This window comes from Trichoderma aggressivum, assembly GCF_033847375.1.
Source record: "Trichoderma aggressivum f. europaeum strain CBS 100526 chromosome Unknown scaffold_023, whole genome shotgun sequence".
Lineage (NCBI taxonomy): Eukaryota > Fungi > Ascomycota > Sordariomycetes > Hypocreales > Hypocreaceae > Trichoderma > Trichoderma aggressivum.
In genome coordinates, this window is record NW_026946389.1 from 231,667 (window position 1) to 252,146 (window position 20,480).

Sequence of the window (20,480 nt, forward strand, 5' to 3'; positions counted from 1 at the left end):
TTTGGAGATACGAAGTGAAGTGGTATTAAGTCTAAAAATAAAGGGCCAGCGAGAAAACACTGCCACCCCCCTTTGTCAGCGCTGCGGCAGAAGCAGAAGCAGAAGCACTTGAAGAGAAAAAGAAAGCTGTCAGGCTTTAATACCAATAAGCATGAACATCTTACTGTAGCCCTTCATTCTCCCCCCTGCAAGGCAAATCGTCATCAGCCTCCCTTTTACGATGCTGATCACTGATATCCATCGATCAATCAAATCGAGTCATGTTGGTTCGCATTCCCCATCAGCTAAAGGGGAATCAAGCAATAGGTAACATGTACATAGTTCCGCCCAACAATCCCAGACTAACGATTGGCAGACCCTTTTTTTCCCCTTCCCTTCCTTTCTACAGTACCTCCCGGCGCTGCAGATAGCACCAAATAGTTGGCAATAGATGGGATAGGATGGCCGCGCAAGGCCTCGTAAAAGGTGGATGCCGGGTGGGTATATTCAGCGTCTGTCTTGCGGCTTCTATTGGATGTGCGTTGTTCCCATTTGTTTCAAAACACGGCACGGCGACAGAGACAAGAGGCATTATGTGCATGTATCTATCTGGTCAGCAATGGGCTTGTCTCTTCTCGTCTCGTCTGTTCTTCAGCCCAGCCCAGCTAGGGAGAGTTGATCCAGCATCGACCCCATCGTAAAGTCCCGACGAGGCCGAGTTCTGGGTAGGCAAGGCATGTCCACACATGCCAACCGCCATCATGGATCCATCCATTCTAGTATTTGTTTTTGATGCCGATACTGCATACCTAGGTAGTACTGTATACTGTAGCACAGAGCACAGAGCACAGGTCCAGGTACATGTACTCATCAAATCATACCAGATCAAGTCAGCACAGATCAAATCAAGCCCATCCATGCCATTCAAAGTCAATCCAGTAACACTGAGCTGCTGCAGGCACAAACGCCTCTCTCCCTCTCCCTCCATCTCCCTCTCTCAGGGTTGCACAACAGCGTGAAAGATATGGGACCCCCCCAATCTGTTATCCCTCTCGCTTGCGTGCGTCCTTCTTTTTCATCTGGTGCTCTCTCTCGGCCTCTTCCCAACTCGTACGACCCGCTGCAACAGTGCCCGAACTGGCTTCGTTAACCGCCAGCAGCATTAGTGTTTAGTGTTTTAGTCGTCCAATGCCAGACCCTTGCTCCCCGTTCTTCAGCTCGTCATCATTGCCTGCTTTTTTTTTTTCTCTGCCCTACAGCCTCCCCCCCTTGCCCCATTGATGCTTTGCGGCTTTGTCCCCGTAGTGCGTACTCGCATGTACCCGTCAAGATTACGGAGTACACTGTACAGAATTGATGCCCTGGAGGTCTTAGTAGTGTGTTGCGCTGGAATGAACGAATCCCGCCTGCTAGCAAGGCTCATTAGTGGTGCTAGCGCCGCCTGTGCGCTCCGTCTGTACCTGTATGTACGAGTACCGGTGCTGGTACAGGTACCTCGACCAGGAAAGAATGGATGGATGAGAAATAGCGATCGCTCGCTGACGGAGGCGGCCAAGCGGGTCTGGGCTGGGCTGATGGATGGTGCTGGATTTCTGCTTTCTTTCTTTGCCTCTTGTCTCTGTCTCTGCCATCTCTCTTCTTTTCTTTTCTGTCCTGACAGTTGCTTTGCCTTGCTTTGCTTTGTCTCGACTTGTCTCGACTTGACTTGACTTGACGATCAACAGGCTGTGGCTGTCCCGGATCGATAAGCCCAGCCACATACGCGAGGTGGAGAAGAAAAGAGAATATCAATCGCATCTTGGATTTCTTTGCCCTTCTCCCTCTCGCTGCCAAAATCAATCAATTTGATCGCATATCTCACCTCGGCCGTGCTCGGGTTACGCAATACGAGATACAGTCGCCAATCTTGCTTCTGCTCTGTCCTTGCTTGTCCTCCCCTCGCTTGTCCGCCTGTCTTTTCCCCGACTCTTTCTTGTCCTTGTCCTTCACAACAAGTCCGGTCTGTCCAAGGCTCGGCTCAGCTCAGCTCAGCTCAGCTCAGCTTCCCCCCCTTGGCCGAGTTGAACGTCAATTTAATTTAATCTCCAATCCACTCCGATAACTTCTTCTTTCTCTTCCTCTCTCTCTCTCTCTTCCTCCTGCTCTCTCCTGCTCTCTCTCTCTGGCAAGGCTCAACGCTTCTGCCGCCCCTCCACAACTGTGCCGTGACCGCCAAGCATGGGAGCGGACCGGAGTTGGTCTTGGCGAAGCTTTATCAAGATGCCGTCCCGCAACTGGCGAGCCGCCATCATCGTCGGCTGCACTTTGCTGCTGACGCTGCCCCTCTACCAGCTGCGCGACCACCAGTCCGCCGGATACTACAAGCAGTACATCTACGACCGCATATCGCCCTATCTGCAGGGCCAGGGCGTCTACAACAACACGCTGTACCATGAGGGCACCGAGGCCGCCGTCCACTCGCGCTGGAACTTCAGCTCGCCATGCGACGGCTTTCCCGACATGGACGGCATCATGCTGGTCATGAAGACGGGCGCCACCGAGGCCTACGACAAGCTGCCCACGCAATTGCTCACCGGCCTGCAGTGCATCGACGACTTTCTCATATTTTCCGATCTGGTAAGTATCTTTGTGTGTCTTTTTCCAATTGCCGTTGCCGTTGCACACACACGCTCCCGGCCTTGGCGGCGGCACATCAAACGGACCAGCAGGGCAAGGGTTTCGCGACTAACACCCAGCAGGAGCAGCAGATTGGCAAGTACCACATCTACGATTCCCTCGACCGCGTCGACGACAAGATCAAGGAAAAGTACGGCGAGTTCAAGCTCTACCAGGCCCAGCAGGAATGCCCCGTCTCGCAAAAGGACTGCACCGCCGGCATGGACGGCGGCTGGGAGCTGGACAAGTTCAAGTTTGTCAACATGATTGTGCGCGCCTGGGAGTTGCGCCCCGACCAGGAGTGGTACGTCTTCGCCGAGGCCGACACCTACGTCGTCTGGCCGACTCTGGTCCATTGGCTGCGCAACAAGGTCAACCCCCGGGACAACGTCTACATCGGCAGCGTCGCCATGATCTCCGGCTTCCCCTTTGCCCACGGCGGCAGCGGCTACATCGTGTCCGGCGCGCTCATGCGCAAGATGGCCCAGATTCCGGACATCACAAAGTACGATGACAAGGCGGGAGACGAGTGCTGTGGTGATGTCGTCTTCGCCAGAGTTGCCAAGGAGGTGGGGACCAAGGTCTTGAACGCTCATCCCATGTTCAACGGCGAGAAGCCTAACACGCTGCCCTACGGACCTGGCCACTGGTGCGAGCCTCTCTTCACCATGCACCACATGAACTCGGAGGAAATCAGCGGCGTGTGGCAGTACGAGCAAACACGCACCAAGAAGGTTTGTATTTTCTCTCTCCTCCAAAGGCTCAAGGGCAAAGAAGAGTAAAGTAAACAAGACTAACAAAAATCGACACACAGGACTTCATGCAGATCCGAGAAATGTACTACGCCTTTTTCGCTCCCAAGATGGTTTCCTACCGAAAGGACTGGGACAACCTGTCGGACGATACCTGCTACCTCGCCCCCGACGAGGAGAGCCAGAAAAAGGCCACCGGTCAGCAAAGAGATCGACAGGTCAAGGAGGGCGACAAAAACGTTGTCCAAAAGTATGCGCACAACTCACCAGCCGCCTGCGCCAAGGTCTGTGAGGCTGCCGGTCTTGATATTCCTGCCGAGGAGTTCGAGAAGCTGGAGACGGAGACGGACCGCGGCAAGCTGATTCGAGCCAAGTACGACCAAGTCGCCAGTGGAGATGTCGGTTTTAAGAAAGACCGCAAGTGCTTCCAGTGGCGATTCCAGAAAAACGTGTGCTGCACGAGCAAGAGCTTCAAGCTCGGCAAGCCCAAGAAGGAGAAGAACGACGGAGATAAGTGGACGAGCGGGTGGTTCGTCAAGGGCATCAACGACTGGATCGAAACCAGGGAGGACTGTCCCGTGGATTGGAGAAACCCTCATTAAACAGCTCGGCTCTTTACATAACTTTGCCGTTATGATGACGTATAACGGCTACAAACATGGACAAAACGGCGACAACCGGCAGCAGGCGATGACAGTATGATGGCGCTGTGTGTATCAGCCTGATTTTCTTTTACAATTGTTTTTGCACGGGACCAAAAAACGGTGGGATTGTCAAAGACTGCATCTTTCTCAAGTCTTTTTGGTTATTCTTTTTTTTTTCTTTTTTTTTTTTTTTTTTTTGCATAGACTGGATGGGCAAACAATCTCCGGCGTTTTTTTTTCCTAAAGGGCATACGAAAAGGAGGAAAGGGAATGGAATGGGAGCCCTCTTCTCCTTTTTTTTGCTTAACGTTTACAAGTTTTTTTGTAAACAGGTTCCTCCCGGTTCATCTGTTTTCGTTTCGTAGTGAGGTTTGGGGGGGAGAAGAGGGGGGGTTTTGGCTGTGTCTGGGTTTGGACAAATGCCCTTTGGATCGGGAGAAGCACGTCACGCATATACAACACATTATTTTAGTTACATAGTACCTTTTTGGCTGTTGAGGCACTTTACATAGATGGTCATTATTGGCGTTTTAATCCCATGGAGAAGAAGAGGAATTAAGCAGATTCGCACACTTTGAGTTCAAACGTTATGTGACTGATCTGATCTAAGATGATGATTGCAAGAGCAAACATTATATGACTGATGTACACGAAAAAGGAAAAACAATCCAAGATGATGATTGAGAAGTTCTCTTCATTCTCTATTATTTAGTTTGAGTATTGTATTGTTACATCTTTCTTTCTCTAGGTAAAAATTGTCTTCTCGTTCAAAAAAAAAAAAAAAAAAAAAAAAAAAAAAAAAAAAAAGACGAGTTCAAATCCGCTGGTGTATCAGTCTTCATGGCCCTTTCATCAGTATATCCAACACCAGAAAAAAGAAAAAGTCCGTTAAAAGATCCCCTTCCCTTCCCGCTAAAGCGTATTCGCGTACCGTAATTCCCCTCCCTCCTATGATATCTCTCCTCAAAACGCAGCAAGTTAAAATAAAAAATCATCGCCATCGTCACGAACCGTCCTCTGACCTCCCCGTCCAAAAAGCGCCTTGTAGAAACCGAATATCCAGCATAAAAAAATAGAATAGAAACGTCGCTGGGGACTGTAACTATGCAGTTGCCTTCTTCGCCCCGTGGCGTCCACACGAATGAGGCTTCTTTGGGGATTTCATAAAGCAGTATCCCCTGGCGTTGGGCCCGGCGGGCGGGCCGTACATCTCCTTGATCTCGCAGTACTCGTAGCCCTTGCCGAACCAGTCCTTGAGGTGCCTGTGGAGTTCGCAGCGCGAGATGCCGCACTTGCGACAGTAGACCTGGCCCTTGACGCGGAGGCGCTCCAGCTCGTTGTTGTCGCTGGCCTCGGCCTTTGATGAGTGAGGGTGCACGAGGGGTCCGGCGCCGCGCCACGCCCACTCGATGTCGTTGGGGCCCGAGTACCGGCTGGACAGCGGGACGATGCCGTTCTTGCGGCGGTGGATGTCGTACAGCTTGGAGTGCGTCAGGCCGAAGCACGCGCCGTCGATGGGGTCGAGGAAGTCGAAGATGGCGTAGTGCAGCTCCGAGGGGAGGTCGAGCAGGGTGAGGCGTGAAGATGGTCGCGGCTGGTTGGCCGGCTCGGGCTCCTTGTCCGTCACAGAGTACGAACGGCGAGGGGGAGGCAGCTTGGGCCGCTGGGGAGGCGGCATGTGCTTTGATACGGGCTGAGCGGGCACGGCCGCGTGCTCCGGGATGCGATCAACCGAAGGCACGGCGGCGTGGAAGTGATGCGGCCCGTCATTCTGGGCCTGGTGGTCGGTCAGGGAGAATCCCCGCCTGGGCGCCCTCATCATGCCCCTCTTGACCATGAGCTCTCGTGCTCTCTGGGCGTGCTCCTCCCTCGATGAGACCATGTTTTCAGATCTGTCGATGCTCGCCTCGAGCATGGCATTGCCGCTCGGAGACAAAGCCGGGGACGCAAGTAGTTGAACCATTATCTCAGAGTTCAAGTATATAGAATGGCCAGGGAAATCGGCCGAGTCGTCGGGGGCGTTGGTGAGGGTTTGAGTCGAGAGAGAGTTGGGGTGAGTGTTGCGTGTGTGGTTGCTGGTGCTGGTACTGGTGCTAGAAGAATCCCGTTGGATAAACCCCCACGGGCAAAGTAAGGGGTGGGATGATTATGGGTTGACGTGTTGACTTTTGTTCGTTATCGCAGTTGCGTACTAGTAATGCGGCACAATGTTTTACTGCTCCTCACTAACGACTTCATGAGAAGAAACAAGGCCGAGATGCTGCGTGTGCGAGTGGTCACTTGTTCCCCCCCACACTCTGGACCGGGGCAACGGCTGGCCGTCTTTTATAACTCGCAGAGATGGGCAGCGAACCGGACCGAGGCCAGGAATCGCCGAAAAAAATGGGCGACTTCGGGGGTGAGGGAGGGGTGTGTTTGGTGTGGTGTGACGGCGGTCCAGCAGAGCAGAGCGCAAACTTGGTTCCGGGCGCGGGACCCATGCAACCAAGTCAACCAAGCCCGTCCAGCAGAGTTTTTCTTCTTCCCCTGGGAGGCGAATGTGCTAGTCGACGGGATGGCCATGTGCCACTGCCTCTTCTTGCCTTGGAAACACACTTGATGGCGGGTTAGCGCGAGGTACGGCAAAGGCCACGCGAGACGCCATTGGTGGCCCAGCCCAATTGCCCACGCTTGACGTACGACGTCTGCGTATCACAGCAGCGATCATGTGGTCGACCAGGCCGTGGGCTTCATGGGCACATCTTGGTGGTCGCTTGCGGGTGCGGATAGTAGTCGCAAGCCAAGGCGGGGGAATCGGGGCATCATGGCCTGACCCTGACCCTGACTTGACGCCGATGCGAAAAACCTCTCTCGCCAGCACCGCAGCGGGTGGCAAGACGATTGCGGGATGGGGCATCTGGCCAGGCAAATCACTGGCCCGCAACGGAAGATCTTGGCCCATCCACATCCACCCTCGATCAGCAGTGAGGCGGAGGGTCTTTGGGGTATCACCAGCATGGCATGGCATGGCATGGTTTGGCACTGCATGCGGATTGGATGCTGCCAATTCCTGTCGACGGTCTCGATCGGGGTCCATTGACAGGATTTATGCTGCTGCCTTGCATCCCTCGTCAAGGCCAAGAAGAAAAGAAACCGAAAACAGAAGAAGAAAATAGAAGAAGAAGAAAATCAAGGCGTACTGGAGGGTTGGATGGATGGATGGATGCCTTGTCACCGTGTCGCAGACTTGTCTCGAACATCTGATCGCTCGCTGCTCCCGGCATCCGACCGCAGGCACCGAGATTAAAAAAAAAAGAAAAACGAAAAAAATCCTGCCCACCAAGAGACGAGACACAGCTCAGCCCCCAGAGTCAGTCCATCCAAGACGCTCCCGTCTCCCTCCGATCCCTTCGGACCAAAGCTCCCTGTACTCGTACTTCTTCGCTTCGCTGACAGCAGATGGCAAACGCTCTCGGACAATGCAATCCAACACCGTCGTTTCTGCTCTGGCTCTGTATCCGGCCAAAGGACCCCTTCGGAGACGATGCCGATCCCCGGTGGGGATTCTGTTTAGCAGTCCGAGCCGTCGTCTTGCTGCTCTCCACCCCGGCGCTGCAGCTGAGGTCATAGCGGAGCTGAGATGGGAGACTGATCTTGAAGCATCGTGGACCCTGTCTGTCAATCCGTATGGAGCAGTGAAACTCCTTTCGTCATTCAAATTGCAAATCACCCACCCATTTTGTTAGGGTAGATTGGTGAGAGGGCAGGTGAAAAGTCTAGGCATCGCGAGAGGGGATCGTAGCCTTAAAAAGAAAACAAGAAAAAAGAAAACGAGAATCGCTCGTCCCGGCGGTGTACCGGGTAGGTCAGGTGCGGCTGATCGCGTGCCCATTTCATTCCTGCTGTTTTTCCTCTCCCTGCATTTGCGGCGCTGAAAGATGGCATCGTCAAAGGGTTTTGCAGTCGTGTTTGACAGCAGCACGCTAAGTTGGCAAATTGCATGTGTTGGCGACGGTCTTTTGGGGTGTCGCGTAACAGCGCGATTTGCGGTTCCTGGAATGGAATGACGATGCATTGAGAGGCACGGGTTGAGATTGAGAACTTTGACGTCGACTTTTGTTTTGTGTTTGCTACCTGGGTACTGAACGTTTATAAGATAAAAGCCTCTATATAGGTAACTAGGACTACATGTGCACGAAATCCCGCAAACCCACCGCATATGGCTTGTCGTACAATCCATTAACGCAAACCTAAAGATGAGTTTCTAGGCGCCACCTTGCAATGCTTTCGAGAACGGCTCCAATACGCGACACGTACCGGTTCATTCATGGCGGCATCATCTACTTCCTGTTGGTCTTGTAGCCACTACATGTAAATTTACTCCCAGATAACACTGCTGTGGAAAACTCTCAGAAGCACAGCCCCGCATGATGCAGATCAAAAGTAAATTAATAACAGCTCAAATAACAAATCGACTCCGTAGGTATCCCTTACTTGTTTCCATGCCATGTGTCGGGTTGCTCGCTGTCCATCGCAGCATCCTATCGCTCAATATGCAAGTAATTCATCAAAAGATGCAAAGCGTGGGCGAACCATGGCACCAGAGCCGCCTCCCCCGAACCCACCGCAGTCAAGAGAGGAGCGACTTTGCCCAGATCGCATCCAAGCCAGAGTCCGCCCACCGACCTTTTCACGATGCAGGCTCAGGGGCCGGCCCTCCCCCTCACTTTCACCCCTCAGGCTTCTTGTTTTTGCCTCCTCAGATGGCGATCCAGATCAGCATGATGACCACGTCCATGCCCTTGCCCTCGCCTCCGTCGTACTTGAAAGTCCACATGCCGTCCTTCTTCTCGTCCCAGTATGCGCCGGTTGCGCTGTGCATTCCTCGTCGGCCGACGTGCGGCTTGCCGTCCGTTGCGGTGGCATCTGTGCTCGTCGACACATGAGGCTCCTCGGTCTTGGTGTCGGTGCCGCCGCGGGACTTGTTCAGGGCGGATGTGGGAACCAAGTGCTGGACAATGGTACTGTTGCAGGCAAACTTGTATGAGGGAGAAGTGGCGCCCTGGGGAGTCGCCTCAGAGATGAGCGCCTTCAGCATTGAGCTCTGTCGCAACGGTTAGTTTAGCGGTTTGGAAAAAAAGACGTCTTTGGCCGTCGCGTGGAGGGATCAGGATCAGGATCTGGCATACGATGATGGTCGAGTTCCATTGCTCAGTCTTGGCGTGGTCGTAGAACTCCGCACTGCCGATGGCGTTGTTGCACACCTAGTTGGATCATGTTAGACGCGCGAGAGCTCGATATATCAGCTTCCAACAGCTGGGGAGGATGCGGGCAAAAGCGTACATCTGTGGCAATCTGCTTCAGTCGGTTAAAGGGCACGGGCTAGTATCCTCGATTAGCATGTCTCACAGCCCCTCCTAGAGCCTCTGCAGCGCGCATTGCGTACCGGGGTAGACATGTTGACTGGTGATGCTTCGGCTGGGTGTTGAGTTTAGGGGGGAGGATGCGATGGGCGGATGCGACGACAATGTACCAGCTGGCGGTGCGTACGGGATGCCAATGATGGAAATACAGCCTGTGCCCCGACGAGGCCCTGCGTTAGCCAACCATTGACAGGCGATGCGATGCGGCCGCGGAGACGAGCTCACCTGTGACGCTTAATTCTCTTTTGCTCTTTGTGCTTCCAACCGCAACAAGTTGCTCGTTCGCCCTGCATGGCTTTCCCCTTTTGGCACAGCAAACCAAACCGCGCTCTCTGCTCTGCGGGGCCGTGCACGTGATCCTCCCTTCTGCCGCCTCCCCTAGCCTCTTTAGCTGTCTTATCAGCCTATCAGTTTCCAGCAAGTCCAGCTAACCAACCAGCTGTCCAAGCCCACGTGCTGCGCGTAGCTCGACAAATCCGGCCGGCGGTGGGGATGGGCGGAACTGGACCTACGAGTACGGAGTACCTCTGTGCAGCTTTTGGCCTGCGAGATGCTGCCGGGGGCCGCCACGGTCGGATCTTGCTTTTTCTTTCTCTTCCCATCTTTGCATTCGCGCAAAATTCTTCGTCGCCCTCCCCGAAAGCTTCACCTGCTCCGACTCGTCTCTTGCGTGCCGCTCCCTCGTTGGCATTTTTTTATCGCTTTACCCGTCAATCGCGCGCGGCAACCGTCCTTTTGGCAAACCCGCCCTGAACGTCATCCTTTGACCGAATCAACTAGCGGCCAGCTCGAAGCTCTCCAGCGATAAACTTTTTCTTTCTTTCTTCTCCAACTTCATCACTACGGCGCAATGTCTTCCCAGCCTCTCCTCCAAACCGCCCCCGGTAAGTTGCCATAGCATGAGGTGGAGATTCACCTACGCTCTCGTCGAAAATGCCGTGCCAATTGCTCATCAATCGACATAGGCAAGCGCATTGCCCTCCCTACTCGCGTCGAGCCCAAGGTCTTCTTCGCCAACGAGCGCACGTTCCTGTCATGGCTCAACTTTACCGTGATCCTCGGCGCCCTGGCCATCGGCATGCTCAACTTTGGCGACCGAGTGTCCTTCATCTCCGCCTTCCTCTTTACCGGCGTCGCCATGCTGACCATGATCTACGCCTTGGTCACATACCACTGGAGGGCAAAGTCTATACGAGTGAGGGGGCAGGCTGGTTTCGACGACCGATTCGGTCCCACTTTCTTGGCCATCATCCTGCTGTTGGCCGTCATTGTCAACTTCGTCCTCAGGATTATGGATCAGTCCAAGAAGCAGAAGGACCAGCCCGTGTACTAAGCCACCGGTGTCTACTATTGGAGAAGGACGAACAAATCATAGGACTGGACCGAAGCGGCATCAATGTTTTAGGACATACGAGCGAAAATGATGAGGCTGCCTGTATCGGACTTTCAGGTCTTGCTAAGCCTGCCGTCGAATTTCCCGACGAGGAAAGGTTTCCAACGGAACTAAGCGCTGTGTTGAATCAGTGTATCATATGCTTTTTTTTGGGTATCGCACCGAAGGTAATTAATATCTCGATAAGATTGTATATCAAAACTTGGGTATCATATTGCTGTAACCTCGTGAAATTCCCCCCCCCTTCCCCTTTCAGACCCAGCCGGTCGAAAGCACACCCCATGTTTCCCCATATCCGCAACCTTGTCTATAGTGGAGTATCTTCGCTCGTCTGTACCGTTACGTTTTCCCTCGAATCAAGTTCCGGGATTGCTTGATGTGAAATGAATATCCTCAAAGACTTGTATGTTTGAGCTCGCGGAGGCGGCAATACGGCTCGCTCGAATCGACTCTCCATGGTCTCGAACGCACCCTCGTCACTGTCGGAATCCTCCTCAGCCTCCTCCTCCACATCTCCCCTCTCACGCGAGTTTCTCTTCTTCTTCTTAGCCTCGGGAGGCAGATCGAAGAGCTCGTTGTACTGATACCAGGCCTGGCCCTTGTCCCCCAGTAATCTTTTGCATTGCTCCGCCACCGTGATCATTTTGCAGACGTCTGCAGGTCGCGCGTGGAGCAGGATCGCTCGCGACTCTGCGGATTTGTCGAGAAGATGGGATGATGCGCTGGAAACGCGCTTGCGGATCTGCGTGGATGAGAGGACCGACAGGGCGAGGACGTTGTGCTTGGCGGAGAGTTCCTTGAGGATGGCTTCGTGCGGGCCAATCAGGGTGGGATTTGCCTGGGTGCGAGGTTTCTTGGATGGAGCTGGCTGGCTGGAGGAGTGCTTGCGCTTCTTGGAGGCATTGTCGGTTGACATGGCTGGGGTTGGGGGTGAATGCAGTTTGAATGTTGTAGGATGAGGTTGACGATGATTGTTGCTAGAGCTTTTGATGGAAAAAAAATGTGGGTTTGGAGCTAGTAAAGCTACATTGGTACATGTCTTAGATCTTAGCGCACTTTGGCTTTATAAGTACCTACTAAGGTACTCGTTTGTAAAAGCATCCCTCTATGGTGAAGCGTCATTCTCATCAAGTCAATAACTGTGTTACTGTCGCTAAGAGGCAAGTCGTAGTAGTATTACTGTTGTACTTCAACTGCCCAGGATTCCTTGTATCATTGCCCTCGGAATGCCGAATTGGGAAATGTAAAGCAGCCTTGATAATGAATGATTCCATCAAGCACTGCACAAATCCCATCGGAGACTAGGCACAACGTAGATCCGGTGCCCGCCTTTTGTTGAGCGTCTTCCGAAGGTAAGCCGACCGAGTGGCTGCCCAACGGACTAGACAAAACCTTGTTCCTCTTGCTCGGCAGATGGTGTGGACCGCCCTCCGCCAGTCAAAACGCATCAGACGAAGAGCCAAAAGCACGTTGTCCAAATAGAAGCCCGCCGTGGGAGTGTGCATGTGCATGTGCATTCTGATTCTGGCGTCTCTGGCGGCACTTGACGCTATTTTCAGTGGACGGGCGCACATGGACCCTGGAAAACAGATGCCATGCAATGCATTGTCTTGCTTGTCTGCGCTTCGTTTGGAGGAAGCAGTCCAATCGAAACCTGCTGTTGAGACCAAATGGATGACGAATTCTGCCAGCACTTGGGTGGAGAACAGGTACAGGTACGACGATGATTCTCTGTGCCCCGTAGCACTGCAAAAAGTGGACATGTACCGAGTACTGGTACTGGTACAGCATGGAGCAGAGGCGCTACCAGCGTGATCGGCCCACCAGCCCGTCAAGAGCTGGGCAGATGTCGTATTGCGTGGAATAGTTGGAACATGGCGAAACGGCCGTATGTTTGCACTGCACTGCACTGCACTGCACCAAGTGATGGGCAAAAACGTGCAGCAGCTGCTTGTATAGAATTGCCCCGTTTTGGGCCTTGCTCAGTGTTTAATACCAACTACCTCTATGTCTGAAAACAACACAGCGGCGGGTTTGGCCAAACGACGGGGGGGATCTTGGTACTAGATATTGAGCATCGATCTCGAATTCCGAAAATCGAGGATTCTACGCCGGCGATTGGTCCGCGGATTGGGCTGCATTGGAGCCATGCACCAACGACATTAGCTCGACCCTCAATAGACACCACCAAAGGTCCCCTCAACTGCTGCCGTGCCGTACTCCTGCGGTCCTGCTCTTGTGCATGTATTCTCACGAGTATGGATACTTACACTGTGGCAAAGCAAGCCATGGCGTTGGGCTACGGGCCGCAGAGTGATAGGCAGCGGTGCAGGACTCGCATCGAGTACGAAGGCGCCAGGCAGATGAATCTGGTACACACGAGAACTGATCACATCCCCCGCCCTCTCTCTTTTTTTTTTGGTCGTGGAGAGAGGGACGTGGGTACTGCTGCGTCTCTGTATATACTTGATACAAGAAACCAGACATGACGGACGCTCTCTTCCGGTATTCTCGGTGCCAGACTTGGGTGCCGGAAGGCGGCAGATACAGAAGCATTGCAAAAAAGTGCACCAAAGCAAAAGTGGCGGCATAAACCGGACTAAACAAAAACTACTGCCTGTATCCTGCAAAAAGGAAAAAAAAAAAAAAAGAAAAAACAGGCGGCTGGCTGCAAAAAAACAAAGCGATGGAAGCAAAGAGCCTTCGATGACAATCGCCTGTGCCCGGCCCTTGTCCCACGGGCAAACAAGAGCTGGTTGGTGCTTTCTGGTAGCGTGGCTTACGGGCCCCTCCTCCGGCACACTCCCCGATGGCTTCGGTCGAAACTGATCCTGGTCAGTGGACTGTACTTGTACTTGTACATACTCGTCCTGTAACTTGCACACTCCAAGTTGCGCCCACTCGACTGGGCTGGACTTGGGTGGCTGCAGGCGGCGAGTATCATATGTACATGTAGGATACGCTGCGGGCTCGCAAGCGGCACTGCTCGCCATTGTTCTGCTAGCGTGACGACGAGTTGCAGCAGGCAGATACGAAGGGGGAAGAGGGAGGTTGACGCAGGCAGAAGGCAGCAATATCACCAAAGTCCAGCAAGACACACGTGTGCATCCGTATCAGTATCGTTATCGGTCGATATCATTATCAGTACAGATATGAGGCAGTATATAGTAGTACCTGGTACTTGGAATGGCTGTCCGTCTTATCAGCGAGGAGATGCATCCATCAGATCGGTCGATAGACCGTTCCGTGGAACAAACTTGGAAGTGAGGCGATAAGGACCTTGAACTGTACTTGGCAAGAGACGGCGCTAACACGGATGCCCCGTCCAGGCCCTTCGGTTCAGCACCAAGTACCTCACAAGAGGTACCTTAGTACTAATGTACAGTACTGCGGACCCAAGATGCGGTAGCCAGCTGTCGCAGTACCTAGCCGCATCTGTGAATGTACATGCTCCGGACTTTGCGCCACCACGGTGTCCCCCGGAGACGGTGAATTGCAAAGGGATTGACATCAATAGCAGGCGTACTGCACTGTACCGGTACCCGCATGTTTTACCTGCGCGAATGTACGAGTACCGTAGCGAGCACAGCACACGGGCCAGCGCCAGTACCGGTACTCCAGACTCCGTAACAGCACAGTCCGCAACTTGAACTTGCTCGCGCGCAAGCAGGCGGCCATAGCTCCTCCACCCGCCCGGCCCACCGCCCAACCTCGCAACTCACCCCCCTGGCCGCACCTTAGAAGCCATCCATTGAGCGGCTCAACTGTTCTCAGCGCCAACCCTCGCCGTCGTACTCGCACTTCAGCGGCCCAGCCCAGCCCAGCCCAGCCCTAGCTCCAGCGCCAGCACGGCCCACCCCCCCAAAGCATGGAACAAATCGCCCATCCGCCAACGACGAGTCACAGGCCTTCGCCTCCGCCTGTGCCCCTGCCTCCATGTCCAGTCTCCAGGTGTCAGCCAGTCCAGGCCAGACTCGTGCAAAACAAACCGCCTCTTTCACGCCGTGAGTCGCCTCCCCCCCTTTGCTTTTTCACTTGTCACCTTCTGTTCCTTTGCCCAAGCCGCCTTCTAATTCTCCCCCTTTCATATCATAACACAACTCTCCCTATCCTTAATTATTTTCTTTCTTTCTCCCTCTGTCGCTTTCTCGCCAGAGGCTTTGTTCGAGGCTTTCGCTAGCACTCGACCTCCCATCTCCCATCTCCCCTCCCCTCCCCCCGTTTACAGCGCGCGGCTCTCATTCTCACCCCTTGTCTCCCATCTTGCGCGCTGCCTTCACTGCAGGTCAGGTTCAGGTTCAGCGTCTCCCGACCTCTCCGCCGGCCAGCCTCACTACCAGCCGCATTCACAAGCCCCCTTTGCCCGGCGCCACTGCCTGGGCAGATTACCTCAGCACGCGCATTCCAGCGCCCCACTTTGACGCATCCCTCGCTCCAGTCCAAGTGCCTGCCTTGATTGTCCTGTGCCGCCGCTTGCAAAAGCGCATTACCTCATCACCAACTTCAGCCTTTCGCTCGCAGCGCATCGTTGCCTCGCGTCGCATCTGTCGCGTCGAATTGCTGTCTTTGGCGCAGTCGCACCGCAGCAGTCGCGGGCATGTCCATGTTTCGGTTTTGGAGTAGCGATCCAAGGGGAAGCGACAAGACCGTCATTGGGTCGCCATCCATCGCCTTCAGCTCGCCAACCCGACCCTCGTCAGTCGCATGCGATCTGGACTTGTCGCCGCGCAAGCGATCGCATCGTGACGTCGACTACGACGACTACGACGACGACGCCATGGCTTCTGTTGTACCGGCTAAACGCCTCAGGGCCGGCTCCCAGGCGCTGGCCCAGGAACCATCTTTCCCAGGGCCTCAAGGGCCAACCTCGTCGATGGCTGCCGAGTCTTGCGCCGTCGACAGCGCCAGAGACCTGATCCAAGCTGAATTTTGCCAGGAAATTTTACTCAAGCACAAGGAGCTAAGATTGATCAACCAAGAGCTTGCCAAGTGTCAGATTGCGCTTGAGCAGCTGCGCCGATGCCATCTCATCCCGTATCCTGTGAATTGTCCCACTCCGCAACAAATGTTAGACGTCAGCGACGGAAAGGGTTCTGCAGTAGTGGCCAAAGCCGGCGATGCTGTCCCCCGCTGGGCGCCTCCCTTTGGTGTTGTCGATGGTCCTTACTCTCGGCACTATGCCAAGTGGCTCATTCCCGATCCAGCCTTTGATGGCATACAGCCAGTGTCATCGCATCTCCCTGCCCGTGGTCCCGTTCTGGAAGGAAGAACAACCCGCAACAGTAATGGTGAACTTGGGTTTGGAATCGCCAAGGGGCGCCGTGGCAACGGCAGCCATAAGTTTGAGTCTCTGTCGAACGGCTACCCCCCACCCAAAGACAAGGTAGGCCCTTGCGTCCTGACTCGGGCAGACGGCCAGACAGTCAAGCTTGTGTGCTTGGACTGCCACAGGGACAATTTCTCAAGCACCCAAGGCTTCATCAACCATTGCCGCATTGCACACAAGCGTGATTTCAAGAGCCATGAAGAGGCCGCCGTTCATTGCGGCCAGCCATATGAAGCTTCCGAGGGGGGTAACATCCCCAAGGACAACAAGGCAGCGGCTCCTGTTTCGTCCTCTGCTACCACCACCACCACCACAGCTACGTCTTCTTTCGTGCATACCTTTGCGCGTCCGGACGTGGTAGAGCAAGACGTCTTCAAATCGCTTCGGATGAGAATTTCCGACTCGCTCAAGCTTTACAACCAGGGCAAGCTGTCGGTTGTCAAGTTTCCTCGCAACATCAATGCTGTTGCTTACCCCGGCAAGGCGTCGCCATCGCCATCGCCATCGCCGTCCCCATCAGCATTTGGCCCCTCTTCTGACGCACCTCACCTGTCTCGTCTCTTGAAGGCTCGCAATTTCCAAGGCAATCTCCACGATGTCGTTGCCGATGCAAAGTCCAAGATGCCACTGGAGGACCTTGCCGGGGAAGAGTCGGAAGCCGATGGCTCTGTATCCCCCATGCAGGAATCACTGCCAGGCCGAGCCTCGGTTGTTATGCGCATGCCCGCCAGGACTGCAAAAACCCCTGTTTCTGGAGGCAACTCGGCACGGCCGACAAGCAGCAAAGGCCGCGCTGCGCATATGGCACTGGCCTCGCCCTCAGATTCTGACATGGCCATGATGGCCAACAAGCACCGTTCTGACACGGTTCTGTCTGACGAGGATGTGGATATGGAGGACGCCGACATGAGCCCCAACACCCTTGTTAGCAACAACGCGCCTTCTCTGGTTAGTGACGACGGAGAATATGACGACTCTGATGAAGGCTCTTCTGTTTCTGGAGCAAGTGACCAGCTGGAGGCGGAATCCGTCTCAGATGTTGCCGAGATCTCGCTAGAGTTCGAGTCTGACCCTCGAGCTCTCCGCCGAGAATCGACGGGCATGGCAGGACCTGTGAGGCTTCGCAAAGAAGGGGCCAAGCAAGTTACATTTATTGGCCCTGTCAGAAGCAGTGCCAAGGAGCGAAGGCAACGAAAGGCCTAAAGCTCACCCCCCTTTTCCAACCAGGACCACCTTGATCTTTGCCACTGGACATGCACTTTTTTCGACCCACCACCCTGAATTATGTGGCAACCCATAGAGTACCGTTTTGGATTCTCATTTCATTTCCTGCGACGCCTTTATTTATTAAAGAACTATAACTCTATTTTTGGTGGTTAACGACTTTTTTTTTCTCGTGATGGCTTTTTTTCATTTTCTCTCAGTTTGAACTATCTCAATAGTTGGTGGATTGGATTGGCTTTGCTTACGATGTGTGGACTCTTTTATTCTATCATGATTTTTTTTCTTTGGCGCTATTGGGTCATTGAGGGTATCCGGAACTATTGCTATTTTTCTGTATTAGAGACTCGGCCTTTTTTTTTTTTTTTTTCGTTCAGAAGGATTGCCGGCGCAAAAGGTTAAAGGGAGCCTGCTTGAGGACTGCTCGCGGCCTAGGGTGTCGAAGCATAAAGCGCGGCCTAGGGTGTGTTCTTTTTTTTTTTTTTTTTTTTTTTTTTTTTTTTTTTTTTTTTTGTGTATGATACAGTTAATGCCCGCGAGGATTTTTGCGATTATGGAAATAAGAATGATGGGGGGTCCAATGACCCTCACTACTATTTTGCATCAGTTAGCTGGCAGATGTTCATGTGTCGTCCATTGGTTCTTTAGATACGTCGGGTTTTCTCAATAGTCAGGTATTTCTGCTTATATACAGATGGTTACTACAAATTACACAAGTATCATGCATTGTGAGGATGTGGTTCATCAGCAAGCTGTGCAAATACATATTGCAAATAGTCGGCTACATGACATGGACAGTACCAAAGCCAAGATACCACCCATCCACTCTACAATATTAATGAGCGTCATGAGCTTCAGGTACGATAATTGGACGCGGAATCCCGTCATATTAAGGGGTAAACTAGAATTACATGGGCATACGCGCGCCGAACCAGTCCCCGACTATTATTATTATACGCCTGCTTGTTGTGCTCCGAGCCCAACGACCCAATTCATTCAATCTTTTCGCATGCAAACACTTGACATCATCACCTTCATTCCTCATTAGATCACGGCGACAGCAGCACCGGCAATAGCCATGACGAGGCCAGCAACGCTTCCCATGGTGGGAGCGGCGGCGGCGTTGGTGCTTGAGCTGCGAGCGCTGGTGGTGGAGCTTGTCTGGGCGCCAGCAGTCTGAGAGGGACCAGAATCGGTGGTAGAAGCATCGTCATTGGTGGGAGCAGAGCCGGAAGTCTCCTCGGGGTTTGAAGACTCTGATGTCTTGGTCTTGGGGGTAGAGGCTGTGGTCTTGGGGGACAGGAGGGAGGCAGTTCGGCAGTAGGAGTCGACCTGTTGCTGGACTGAGGGAGCACGGATGTCGTTGGGGCAGTTGTTGTAGCAGCTGGTGACGATTAGCATGTGAACTCCACGGAGAGGAGTGAGGAGACTCACGTCAAGACGGCCTGGTACGCGGCGCAGAGACAGTCGTAGTCGGTGGGCTTGCAAGCGTTGGCCTAAGGGGAGATGGCAGGTCAGTCTGAGTGCTCCTCGACAATCAAATGAAAGGAGTATTGGGTTATTCCGTACAGTTTTGGTGGTTGAGCCGAGGCAGTCCTCGAGGATGTAGTCGGCCAGACAGCTGGAGCCAGGGGTATCTGGCGAAGTCGAGCTGGCGGCGGAGACGCCAACGGCAGCGAAGAGGAGAGTCGCGAAGAACTTCATCTTGTGTGGTAGTAGTGGATGATTTTTGATGTATACGAGATGATGACTGGAATAATGAAAAGAAGAAAAGACTCCAAAAAAGGTCAGATAGCCTCTCTAATGCTGATGCGTGGAAAAGATGGGGGGAGATGTGTATTATTACGAGTTTATGAAAGTAGAAAAAAAAAGAGAAGAGAGAAGAGAGAAGAAGAAGAAGGGATGGAGGGAGGGAGAGGGAGGAAGGGAGAAAAATAAATAAGAAGGTCCCCCAGGGGAGGCAAGGTGAAGTCTTATTCGGAAGCGACGAGCCGGGGGGGCGTGGTAAGTGGCATGTTGGGGTTTCTCAAGGCCCCGGATTTCCATTATCGAGGGTTGCATGGGGCGACGGACGGCCGAACTTTGCGGTGGGCAAGATATACTTTGTATTTGGTGGAGAGAGGGAGAGGGAGGAACCGTTCAATACTATAGTACCAGGTACTTTGTGCGTTTGCTTTACATGGAAGACATGCAGGTAGTAGTATAGGTATTGTCCCATCTGATGCTATTCAGGAGACGAAGAGTGAGAGACACGCTTCTTGATGATGGACATGGGACGCACCCTACATTGGAGAGAGACTGATGCTGCTACGGAGAAAGAAAAAGGCATCAGTTTGTGCTCTGTGTACATGTGTACATGGTGTGTGATTAATAGAGTTTGCACAGGGAGGAGCCCAAGACTAGGAGATGGATATCATGGCCGCCTCTTGTGCGACTCGACTGGCGGTGATACCCAGATGGAACCGGAACCACCACCAGTGATATCAAATACTACCTCTACTGTTTGTTATAGGCTCCATTGGCTGCAAGAAACCTCGTATTGCCGGGCGTCATGTCATGCGGGTTGAACGACCTTTTTGCTTATCACAGAAACAGACTCCGTGCCGTGTCATGTTTTGTTTTGTTGTCGTGCAAAAAACATGGATGCATCACAAAAAGGGATGCGAGGTCAGGGAGACTTGCAATCCAATCCAATCCCATCCCTCTCCCCCAAACGGGCCAATCGCAACGGCGGGTCTAGAACAGCAGAGCGACGGCTGTTTGTGGGGACCCGTTGCTCAACTGAGATGGTGCTGGAAAGAAAACGAGGCCAGCGGTGCAGGTGGTTTTTTAGTGCCTGGAGTAGCGGCTGGTAGGGGCTAATCCGGGTCGGTAGGTTCTCCCGGGCCATGGCAACTTGGATTGATGCGACAGCTCGGATTGGCCGGGCGAGCAAGGGTTAGAGTTCAATAGCTGAGACCTGCCCCTGTGACGGCGCAAAGTAAAACTGTGCTGGTAATTGATCCTTTTTCATCATCGCCTTTTTTCCCCTTCAGTTTTGGCGATCCCCCGGGAGGGGAAAAAGCTTCTTCTCCAGATGGAGGGGAGATTGCCAGCAAATACGGAGTA

General features: G+C 53.4%; 7 protein-coding genes across 7 annotated transcripts; 3 read left to right on the plus strand and 4 right to left on the minus strand.

Annotated features, from left to right (window-relative positions):
- Positions 1 to 2,196: 2,196 nt before the first annotated feature.
- Triagg1_6080 (uncharacterized protein) lies at positions 2,197 to 3,988 on the plus strand (the record flags this gene model as incomplete). The annotated part of the gene is made up of 3 exons (XM_062900665.1): positions 2,197 to 2,595; positions 2,718 to 3,368; positions 3,449 to 3,988. The coding sequence occupies 3 exons, from the start codon at positions 2,197 to 2,199 to the stop codon at positions 3,986 to 3,988; spliced, it is 1,590 nt and encodes a 529-aa protein (XP_062754937.1).
- Positions 3,989 to 5,132: 1,144 nt separating this feature from the next.
- Positions 5,133 to 7,106, minus strand: Triagg1_6081 (uncharacterized protein; the record flags this gene model as incomplete). Its single annotated transcript, XM_062900666.1, has 3 exons — positions 5,133 to 6,123; positions 6,384 to 6,624; positions 6,710 to 7,106. The coding sequence occupies 3 exons, from the start codon at positions 7,104 to 7,106 to the stop codon at positions 5,133 to 5,135; spliced, it is 1,629 nt and encodes a 542-aa protein (XP_062754938.1).
- Positions 7,107 to 8,768: 1,662 nt separating this feature from the next.
- Triagg1_6082 (uncharacterized protein) lies at positions 8,769 to 9,467 on the minus strand (the record flags this gene model as incomplete). The annotated part of the gene is made up of 4 exons (XM_062900667.1): positions 8,769 to 9,113; positions 9,199 to 9,273; positions 9,353 to 9,391; positions 9,456 to 9,467. The coding sequence occupies 4 exons, from the start codon at positions 9,465 to 9,467 to the stop codon at positions 8,769 to 8,771; spliced, it is 471 nt and encodes a 156-aa protein (XP_062754939.1).
- Positions 9,468 to 10,282: 815 nt separating this feature from the next.
- Positions 10,283 to 10,765, plus strand: Triagg1_6083 (uncharacterized protein; the record flags this gene model as incomplete). The annotated part of the gene is made up of 2 exons (XM_062900668.1): positions 10,283 to 10,316; positions 10,398 to 10,765. 2 exons carry the CDS (start codon positions 10,283 to 10,285, stop codon positions 10,763 to 10,765), a joined length of 402 nt encoding a protein of 133 aa, XP_062754940.1.
- Positions 10,766 to 11,132: 367 nt separating this feature from the next.
- On the minus strand, positions 11,133 to 11,741 carry Triagg1_6084 (uncharacterized protein; the record flags this gene model as incomplete). Its single annotated transcript, XM_062900669.1, has 1 exon — positions 11,133 to 11,741. The coding sequence occupies one exon, from the start codon at positions 11,739 to 11,741 to the stop codon at positions 11,133 to 11,135; it is 609 nt and encodes a 202-aa protein (XP_062754941.1).
- A 3,681-nt stretch (positions 11,742 to 15,422) lies between these two features.
- Triagg1_6085 (uncharacterized protein) lies at positions 15,423 to 17,354 on the plus strand (the record flags this gene model as incomplete). Its single annotated transcript, XM_062900670.1, has 1 exon — positions 15,423 to 17,354. The coding sequence occupies one exon, from the start codon at positions 15,423 to 15,425 to the stop codon at positions 17,352 to 17,354; it is 1,932 nt and encodes a 643-aa protein (XP_062754942.1).
- A 1,062-nt stretch (positions 17,355 to 18,416) lies between these two features.
- Triagg1_6086 (uncharacterized protein) lies at positions 18,417 to 19,076 on the minus strand (the record flags this gene model as incomplete). Its single annotated transcript, XM_062900671.1, has 3 exons — positions 18,417 to 18,756; positions 18,807 to 18,868; positions 18,942 to 19,076. The coding sequence occupies 3 exons, from the start codon at positions 19,074 to 19,076 to the stop codon at positions 18,417 to 18,419; spliced, it is 537 nt and encodes a 178-aa protein (XP_062754943.1).
- Positions 19,077 to 20,480: the final 1,404 nt, after the last annotated feature.